At 35.8% G+C, this 10,269-nt stretch overlaps 3 protein-coding genes across 3 annotated transcripts; all 3 read left to right on the forward strand.

The window, feature by feature from the left end:
- The first annotated feature begins 207 nt into the window (after positions 1–207).
- On the forward strand, positions 208–1,512 carry LOC149037134 (discoidin domain-containing receptor 2-like). The gene is made up of 2 exons (XM_089186952.1): positions 208–367; positions 1,286–1,512. The coding sequence occupies exons 1-2, from the start codon at positions 304–306 to the stop codon at positions 1,510–1,512; spliced, it is 291 nt and encodes a 96-aa protein (XP_089043078.1). The 5' UTR covers positions 208–303.
- Positions 1,286–5,176, forward strand: LOC149037135 (discoidin domain-containing receptor 2-like). Its single transcript, XM_089186953.1, has 5 exons — positions 1,286–1,599; positions 2,387–2,531; positions 3,094–3,413; positions 4,116–4,263; positions 4,882–5,176. Exons 2-3 carry the CDS (start codon positions 2,495–2,497, stop codon positions 3,300–3,302), a joined length of 246 nt encoding a protein of 81 aa, XP_089043079.1. The 5' UTR covers positions 1,286–1,599; positions 2,387–2,494; the 3' UTR covers positions 3,303–3,413; positions 4,116–4,263; positions 4,882–5,176.
- A 588-nt stretch (positions 5,177–5,764) lies between these two features.
- LOC149037136 (discoidin domain-containing receptor 2-like) lies at positions 5,765–10,071 on the forward strand. Its single transcript, XM_089186939.1, has 3 exons — positions 5,765–6,072; positions 8,226–8,530; positions 9,776–10,071. The coding sequence occupies exons 1-3, from the start codon at positions 6,048–6,050 to the stop codon at positions 9,935–9,937; spliced, it is 492 nt and encodes a 163-aa protein (XP_089043065.1). The 5' UTR covers positions 5,765–6,047; the 3' UTR covers positions 9,938–10,071.
- Positions 10,072–10,269: the final 198 nt, after the last annotated feature.

A 10,269-nucleotide genomic window follows, 5' to 3' on the forward strand; every position in this document is an offset into this window, starting at 1 on the left:
TTTGACAAGGCAGTTAGATTTTAACTCATAAACTGGTTATGTACCGAAACTGAAATATGAGCTACAGCCCATAGCATTGTGGGCAATATCAACATATGCAGTCTTCTGTCATCTTGATAACGGACGAAAATGCTCGGCTTACGAAGAGTCTGATTGTTTTGCAGGAATCGCGGGCGATATTACTACAAATCACACAAAGCCAATTGTAAGGAGACAATCTTTTTTCGGATGAGCTTTCAGTAACAAAAGACCGGTCAAGCAAAACGATTGTGATACTCGCATACCGTGACTCACTCAATCGAGATGGCGCAATTTAATCTTTGTTTCCGGGTAACTTTTCTCGCTGTACTTTTTCCACTGACTTCAGGTGAGTACCATATCATGTTAATTTTATAAGAAAGGTTTATTTTTACGTTAAAATTTACATTCAGGGTACTTGGTTGAAGATTTCTTTCACTCATGAGTGCTGTCGCCTCAGGCTTTCTCTCACGGTCTTAGGTTAATCCTCAATGCGGACGGCATCAATATCAGAAAGAAACAAGGTTCCGTCGGGATTCGTCTCTTTTTTTATTTTAAAATGTCATCTTAAAAAGAATAGTACAGTTGAAAATCTATTTGCTATTACATCAAGCTCAATTTGGAAGCATGGAGAACTATACAAAAGTGAAATTAGACTTTGAATTATTCAGCTATCAAAAATTCTAACGGTTCTGAAACTATTGTGTTTCAACGAAGAAATCGAGTGGTAACGTCTGCTTCTATTTCAGGTTAAAGCAATGTTGGAATTTATTCCACCTTTCCTATCTACTCAAAAGCTTTGAATTTGGACCATTCTACATTTTTGCCTCCCGTCCCCATATTTTACATCTGAAGGTCAACTTCTCTTTGCTCCAAGGAAGGGTCAATGACACAGGTTTCTCAAATTCACCGCAGAAATTTATTTTCCTTTATTTATATCTTCTTATCTGCAGCACAACAGTTTTTGGAAACTTAAATCTTTCCTCGTTTTCTTTAAAAATGGACACCTTGAAAAAATGGCACCCAATGTTTTCAATTTGCAGTTTTAATGATCAGATTTAGATTACTTCCTAATTTATAATAGAATTGATACATATTTTTAGAGGCAGACCAACTCTAATAGTTACTATTTGTTACATGGACTTTGCATGAGACATACCTTATTGAGAGATTCAAGACACGTATATGTTTCTCACATCCAACCATTATCCCTGTTACTATAATTATTATGACTGTTATGGTGCATATGTAAATTTTGTTTCCATAGGGGCTTGTGTTGATTTTGACCTTGGAATGGGAAGTGGAACAATTCCAGATAGTAATATAAATGCTTCCTCAGTACAAAGTGTCAGCACACCAGCCAAGAATGGTAGACTAAACTACACATCAGGATCATCATGGTGTGCAGGAACAAGTGACACTAACCCATATCTACAGATTGATCTACAGACACTTCATATCATCTGTGCTGTGTCCACTCAAGGGAATTCTTAAGCAGATCATTGGGTGAAGACCTACACTCTACAATTATCCACAGATGGGACAACTTGGACAGATTATAAGGAAGCTGGACAGGTTAAGGTATGCCACATGGGCTGGTTGAGAATTATATCATATCTTGACTCAATCACTGTTCCTAAGTTTTGATAATATTGACACATTAATATCAAAAAGTCTGCCAAAGGAGTTATAGGTATGCAGAGGATTATTTGTACAATAAATATTCAACAGGTATTCTCCTCATGCTATATGCAAATATCATGAATTTTGAGTAAATATTTTTCATTCAGCAAATGATATTTTGCATGCCTGAATTTGCAGTCAAGGCCTCTGAAAGAGTATCAGGGAGAAATGGACAGGGAATCTAATAAATTGTTTTGAACTATGTTTTTCTGCCAAATATTTCTGGTGCCATGAAATAGCTTGTCAGTGGATTGCAGAACCAATGATTTCTAATTACTGAGAGATTGTTGCTCTCAATCCAACAATTGAAGTAATGAAATTATTGTGACAGTCACAAGTAAAGTGCAGGTGTAGAAATTATATAGAGTTCACCTTTGAGGGTCACTGTGCTATTTTTTATAATCCAGTGGTTGTATTATGATTTATTCATGTATGATTAGTAACACTGTCCATATGGACCTCTTCTAACAAATATTGGGTCTTATTCCTACACCTACATGTATATTTTTCTGTTTGTATGATGATCAATTTAGCCACCTAGCCCAACCAATAAATTAAAGTATTTCCTGTCATAAAACAAGAAGTAATAATGATTATTTTCACCAAGATGAAGAGCTACAATTATAGTTACATTTTACAATCTACCTGGAACTCTATAATGATGAGTTGTGATTATTTTTCTAAGGTTTTAGAGGGAAATAAGGATAGAAAATGAAATGTCAAACATGTTCTATATGGAGTGTTAACAAGATATTTGCGATTCCTGCCACAAACACATCAGGGTGAGGTGTGTATGAGAACAGAGGTGTTTGGGGTGCAACAGAAGCCAAGTAAGTTTTAAAACTTTTGTGTGATCTGATCCTTGTATTTGCTAATCTATGAACAAAGGGTCCAAACCTAGTGGTTCTGTTATTTTGTTAATAATTGCTATTTGGATAAGTAGCTTTAATGATGCAAACCACTCTTTGAGCACTTGAGGAAAACAATCCAGCCATTGTCATAAGCTTCTTATGCTTATCCAGGTGACAGGATGCACCAATTTCTGCTTCATATATAGTAGTGGATAGTTTTATTGCCAAGGCCAGTAGGGTTGTGAGCTAAGGATTACAAGAAAAAATTCCAATTTACCACAAAATTTCCATGATAATATAGCATGAGTGTACGTGGAGTTCCTCAGAGTCAGAAAAGTTAGGGATCAATTCTGGGCAATTTGAGCAGTACAGCCCATAATTTCATGACAGCTGTTTGGCTTCATGACAATTTTCCCATGAACATTTTTCTGTATTTTTGTAATAATATCTCACTGATTGTTTGGAAGTGTATTCAATTAACTACACTGAAAAACATGCATTGGTTAAATGTGAAGGTTAACTTTAAATTGTTACATTGCAGCATGTGATTCACAGGCAATTGGTTTGGCCAGTGGTGGTAGAATTCCAGATGACAGCTTCTCAGCCACTTCAATATATAATTCAAGATATAAAGCTAAATATGGTCGTCTTGATGGACCAAGGGCATGGGAAGCTAAGAATAATGATCCTGATGAGTACTTACAAATTGACCTTCTCTATGAGTATGTTGTCTGTGCTGTAGCTACTTAAGGAAATCCCCCAACCCATTCGCGAGCTCCAGAATGGACCACAGAGTACAAACTAAGATTTTCTTTGAATGGTACCACTTTTTTCACTTATAAAGAAAGTAAGACTGACAAGGTTGGTATGTCATGCTCTCATATACAAGTATTCATAACAGCCAAAATTAATACTTGTGGTACAAAACTAAAGCTACTCACAAGAACAACAAATCTGCTCATACATGTCATAGATCATTATCAATTAACTAATGCCAACATTACCCACAATATACTTATGTTGCTTACAAACCATATTGACATTACCTTTAAGAATAAGTAGTGATATTTTCTCACCGATTCCATGTACATGTATGGATCAATATGGAGTACACACACCAAAAAGCATGTAGTCTAGTGGTTAAATGTATATATTCACGATGCTATGAGTGTTAAAAGATGTAGCAAACACTGACCAATTCTAACTGTTATAACCACATAAAAAAGTGCCATAAAATGGTGAATGAAATGGTCCTGATCTCTCTGACAGTTGTTATTTGACCTGTGGCATTCCTCAAGGCACAATCCTTGGTCCTCTTCGAATGACTTGCTGAAGTATCTCAAGCTCTTTTGTTTTCAACTAAGGATGTATGCACTTAACCTACAGATAGCAGATTTTCATTCTGCACATCGCAGATTCTTATTTTGAGTTTTTTTTTTACAAATTACAGATTTTCACTTTGCAAGTTATAGATTTTTATTTTGCAAATTGCAGATTTTAAATTACAGTAAATTATTAATTATGCTAAGTTTCAATACGTCAATATCACTTTTTGTATAACAGGCCTTTCCAGGAAATTTAGGAAAAACTGACACAGTGAAAAACAGTCTAAAGGAATTTGCAAGTGCAAAGTTTATTCACTTTCTGCCAACAAAGTGTAATAAGTTCAAGGCTTTGAGAGTGGAGGCTTATGGAATACTTTTCACTAAAGGTATTTATTTGTTCTCGTTTTTGTCCCTCTGATACAAAATGAAGTCACAGTAACTAATTATTAGGAGAAATTAGGGCAAGATTGGGCAATTTTTCAGAACTGAGACAAATACTCTCCGATACTTAATTGTTTTTTGGTTTTAATGAGAATGATGTAAGTGTACCCCATGTGATTTTAGAGCTGAGCATTAGGGAATTGAACAATCATCTCCTACAAAACTGAATAGCATGACAAAGTTTGACTTGTTGTTTGTTAGACTGTTGGTTTGAGTTTTAATTGTTAATTTTGTTTGTTCTTTGTACTGATAAAAAATTAAGACAATTATGAAACTCCCTTTCAAAGGAATTAAGATGAAGTGGGAGGAGAGGTAGCTGAAGGGGGTAAAATATTCCTCTTTTTGGTCCTTGGTATAGTATAGTGTAGTGACCTTTTTAGTGTTCATTCTACAATACAGAGAAGGCTGAAGGAGAGCTGAGGATGTAGTTTCATGATTATGACTATGAGGATTTCTCTAAAGTAAAATTAAGGAAAGGCAAATTAAAGTAATGACGGTAGTCATACAAAAATATAAATTTGTGAATTTTTGTAAGGAATGATATTTCTACATATTTATTTCAGTTCCATCACAGCCTCCTACTGCCTTCAAGCTGACTGCAACGTCTTCTACCAACATTGTAGCCTCATGGCAGTTACCACCAGTCTATGCCAGACATTCAGCTATTACAGGGTTTAAACTGTTTTACACAAAGAAAGGTTCTGGTTTGTCAGTAACAACCTTGACTATAAGTGGGGAATCGACATTTAGTAGAAATGTCACAGGGCTTGATAAGTACACAGAACATGAATTTCAAGTCTTGGCTTTTTCTTCTGATGGTGATGGACCAAAGAGTTCTGTTGAGGTGGAAAGGACAATGATATGTGACAGATTAGGAAGAATGACTATCTTATTGCTGTGTTTATGGTTTGTTGTATATCTATTAAGTAAGTGCTATTGAATAGGTGACCAAAGGAATAAATAGCTGTTGTTACCTTTGATCGAATTAATTTTTTTACCTTATCAAGCTTTCAAAACATACTACCAGTACCATACAAACAACTCATTCATGACATAAACATTACGAACGAACTGAACAGAACGGCCTAACTTCTCAAACAGATCGAGACTAATCAATCATAACTAACTTACGCCACTTGAGTGTTACAGCCAATAACATGATGGTGAAACTGACCAATCAGTTTATACAAAGCGGACTAAGAACATTTGACTGACAACAACTATTCACTTGACTCTGATGATGACTTCTGCTTAGGTTGTCAAAACGTCAGTTACCACTACTGACAACAGTCCTTCTCAGGACTACGCTCACCTGGACAATCAAACTACACTATTACATTTTACCCCTGGGTTCAAACCATTTACTGGTTAGAGGCTTCTGTGTTTGGTGGTAACATTTAACAGGACCAGTTATAGGCATTAAGTTTACCATTTTTCCAATTGCAGCTCCATCAAAAGCCCCAAGCAACTTCAAAGTGACTGCAATTACTTCTACAATTATTGCAGCCTCCTGGCAGTTACCATCAGCAGACTCCAGAAATGGAATTATTATAGGATTCAAATTGTTTTACAGAAAGAGAGGCTCCTCTGGAAAAGCAACCACCCTGACCATTAACAATGGAACAGCATTAAGTAAAGATGTCACTGGGCTTGATATTTACACAGAATATGAATTTGAAGTGTTGGCCTTAATACTTCAGTTGGTGATGGACCAAAGAGTTCTCCTTTAATGGTGGTGAGAACCATGAAAGATGGTAAGAATTTTAAAACGGTGTTCAAGTCTTTTTAATTGAGTCTGCATTGTGAACATAGCAACAACCAAAAAACTTATGATCCGATTGTTGAATGAGAAAGCATATTCTAACAGAACTTTAATGTTTGATTGTATGATAAGTACATTTGCAGTAACGAAGGTGGCTTTCTTGTGGTTCATAATATCAAGTGTGTTGTAGTATAGTTGTACATGTTTGGAAAAGACAAGTGCAAGGGATATTTAGGGGCTACCACTGTGTCCAGGGAGGCCTTAGATGAAATATAGCTCCCACAGTGGTCAAATCTCTAAAAAACAGCCATGAGCCTTCATTCTAAGCCACAATATTTCTTAGCTGATTATAGGACTACTTGTAGGTCACGTGGAACAATGTATGGCCCTGAAGTCGTCATGATACCAAGGCACCCTTGTTTGAAGACAAAAATTTCGTGACTGCTTATGAAAGCTTTAAGAAAGCTGCACAGTGCTGATAAACTGGTAATAGTTAACAATGGTTCCCATTCTCGGTTGAAAGCAACTGAATCAGTAGGGCTGAAAAAAACTTTCAACCAAGTTTTACAGAGGAGCCTACGACTACCAACAAATGTTTGCTACTAAACTTATGATGTTCATTTTATAAGGAAGACTGTTAACTAGACGAGTCAGCCAAATTGTGGCCATTCACCTTTTTAACTTATCATTTACCTAAATTTTAGAAGAGTTGCAGAGATATATGTTATTTGCTGGCTAAGGGTCGGTCCGTATGGTGAAAAACTGTGACCGAGGTCTTGAAAATGCTGCTGAGTCCAGTTTTTCACCATACAGAACGACCCTTAGCCGGTAAATAACATATTTATTTTTTAAACTTAACAAAACTCCTTCTGAAAGAACCCAAATGATTTAGGGCTGTAAATATGGCAAGATCTTCCATAAACTGAACAATTTTTGAGCGAGTAAATGGTAGTTAAAATAGAGTTGATGCAAATTAAAGAGAGATTGCCTCACCGAAACATTTTCATTTGCGTAACGATAAAGGTGATTTAAAAGGCTTCCAAACAAACTTTGAAACATTATTTTTACAAGTATCTGTCACAATCTGACACCTGTCAGTTAGAGAATGCGTAAGAAGAAAAAAAGCGCAAGAACTTTTGCAAAATAACAGAACTAGTTTGGCAAGGACTGTCATGGCAATGTTTTCTTCAAAAACAGTCTATGATCTAACGGAAAGTATTACTCATTCTCATCAACGATTAATTCACGTACGAAGATTTACCTCTGTTCATCAAGTAAACGGCGAGGAAAGTAATTGTGAGTAAATTCAAATTATTATATTGTGAAGTTGTGAGAGTTTGCTTGTTTGTTTGCTGCAATGGCGTGTGTAAATCTGGTCTTTCCTCCACAAAAACTAAATTCGAATGGCGCACTCCAACGAGACACAACAAGATTTAATGCAGGCTTTTTCTCAATAAATTCCTTCAGTTTCTGTCGTGCAATTTATGGTACAAATGTCCAAATTTAATAGACTTGCAAAGACTCACCGAGAGCGTATGTTGTAGAAATGAACTTACTACGAACAAACTGTTTGAGAAAATTCAGATATTAAATGAATGAAAGTTCCATCGATTAGTTCAACTGTAACCAAATACCTCACGTTTTAACTTTCAAGGTATTTTTTGCCAACGATTAAAATTAATTGCAGACAGTTTTTAGGCTGCTTGTCAACCAACGTAATAACGCTATTGCTTATACAAATTCATTCTGAAACCAATATTTTTCTGTCAACCAGAGTGATTTGACAGAGAGAAAGGAGAGGATTCATAAGTTATTTATCGGCTTGAGGTAGTGGCCGACGTGGTTGCTTAAAAATACTGCCCAGCCAGAAAAACAAGATATATTTATGAAAAATGGCAACGAAAGTTGGGATGCACTGGGCGACTCACGAAAGCGTTACCGTAGCCCGTGGGCAGAGATAGAAAAATACTGACTGGGTAATGAACCAATTAGATTGCAGGATTCGTCACTGTACCCTCTTAAAAAAATGAAGAAAATCATTGGATGTGTATGTTGAGAGCTCTACCCCCTTAAACCTTTCTAGTATTCATTACTGGTTATTTTTCCCTGTTATTTGTAATGCTTTAAATAGTTTTTAATTTTTAGGTTGTTTTGAGTTTAATCTTGAGATGGAAGATGGAAGAATTCTAGACACTGGAATAAATGCTTCTTCTTCCAGCACGCCAGCCAAGAACGGTCGGCTGAACTATGTATCAGGATCATCGTGGTGTGCCAGAACAGGTGACAGTAACCCATATCCACAGATTGATCTACAAACACTTCATATCATTTGCGCTGTGTCTACTCAAGGGAATTCTCCAGCAGATCAGTGGGTGAAGACCTACACTCTACAATTATTCATAGATGGGACAACTTGGACAAACTATAAGGAATTAGGTGGACAGGCTAAGGTGTAAAATACATTCTGTATTGAAGCATTATTTCTGAAACAAATAAGATTTAACATGCATTGACTTTTTCATCTTTATCAAATCCCCATAGGCTTTCACTAGGCAGTGACCAGTTCTCATCCCTAAAAAATTATCAAATATAATGTGTGATACGCATTGTGATACAAACAGAAACACTGACATTGCAGGAAAAAACATAGCTTACAAACCCTGCTTCTCAAGAGTCTCTGAGCTGCCCATAGTATCAAAATTTTTAATATTTATTTAATTAATAATGGTTAAAAGAATGGAAAACTTTGAGTTTGGTGAAGAAATTGAGAAAGATTTTTTTGTCTTGTCACAAGCATGTGACAAATCAAAAAAATCTGAGTCCTCATGTAGAATCAAACCTCAGACCTTCAGATTCACTGCTCAAATTCTGAAATCATTTAAGTAGTGGCTGACTACAGTATGTTGGCGAAAGATTACATCACACATTTCTATAATCACCACCAAGTGAAGCTCAAATTATCAATATGTCCATCACTGGGTTTCTCTTTGTTGAAAAAGCAAATGAAAGAGAAGAAAACTAACTCACTGTTATTATTTGAATGAGTAATTACACTTAAATTGAAAATGCCTAGTATCCTCAGTAGGCTTAGCAAATACAGTGTCTTCAGCTGAGCCCTCAGCAATTGATTTTTCAGAGCTGTGAGATTACTGCTGAGGAGCATTAAGAATTTATGTACACTGCTGTGTAAGAATTCTTTTTCATATATGGCAAACTAAATGCCATTGTTTGTAAATGAAAATGAGTATTGCTAGCCCTCAGTCATCTGCTTGTTGAAAATGGGAAGAATAGATGGTCACTCAAAATTAATGAGGGTGCTTTGTTACTTGTGGTGACCGCATGTCTAAGGAGCTCAAAGATGTTTCTTGCCCCATCTTCATTTTCATCTTTATCTTCATTTTTCATGGTTTAACTCTTGGCTATTAAGAGTGATTAGCATCTTATTTCTGGTTACAAGATCACCTGTGAATAAAAAATTAAGGTCATACAAATAGCGAAGATGATCAGAAGGTCTTTGTCATGTAGTCCCATAGGAAATGTAAAGAGAACAGTTTGGGGAATGTGTCTACTGATGTTTGGGTGTAAAGGTTCAGAATGAAATGATGATAGAACCTCAAATGTTATAACCAGTGTGGATATCATTATCCCTGTTTTTAGGGTATGATGAGGTGTAACTATTTGTTTTGTCTTTTAAGGTTCTGATAGGAAATGATGACAAAAACTTAGAAGTAAAGCATGTTGTTTATGGAGTGTTGACTAGGTATTTGCGATTCCGGCCAGAAACTCACCAGGGTGGGGTGTGTATGAGAATAGAAGTGTTTGGTGGGAAACAAAAGCCAAGTGAGTTTGAAATCTGATGTTTCATGTTTGCTATGATCTGCCACTTTAATAGGCATTCCAAGATACTCTCTCAATCTTTAAAGAAGGGTTTTAAAACCTAATATATTCTAAAGATACTGTTTATACAGTCATTAAAAACACCAAGCTACTTATGATAGCTTGTTAGTTGCATTTTCAATGATTTATTGTCTCTAATTCACCAAAGAAACAGCTTAACTCACAAAGAAAGGTAATGGCTGATAGAAAATGCTGAATTTGAATTTATTTTTGGTACCCAAAATTCTGTTGTAACTTTTTAAAACTCTGTTCTTTTGATATGTACAATAGATCAATTGCAATTTCTGAGATG

Source organism: Pocillopora damicornis, chromosome 11 (genome assembly GCF_964200805.1).
Source record: "Pocillopora damicornis chromosome 11, jaPocDami1.2, whole genome shotgun sequence".
Taxonomy (NCBI): Eukaryota; Metazoa; Cnidaria; class Anthozoa; order Scleractinia; family Pocilloporidae; genus Pocillopora; species Pocillopora damicornis.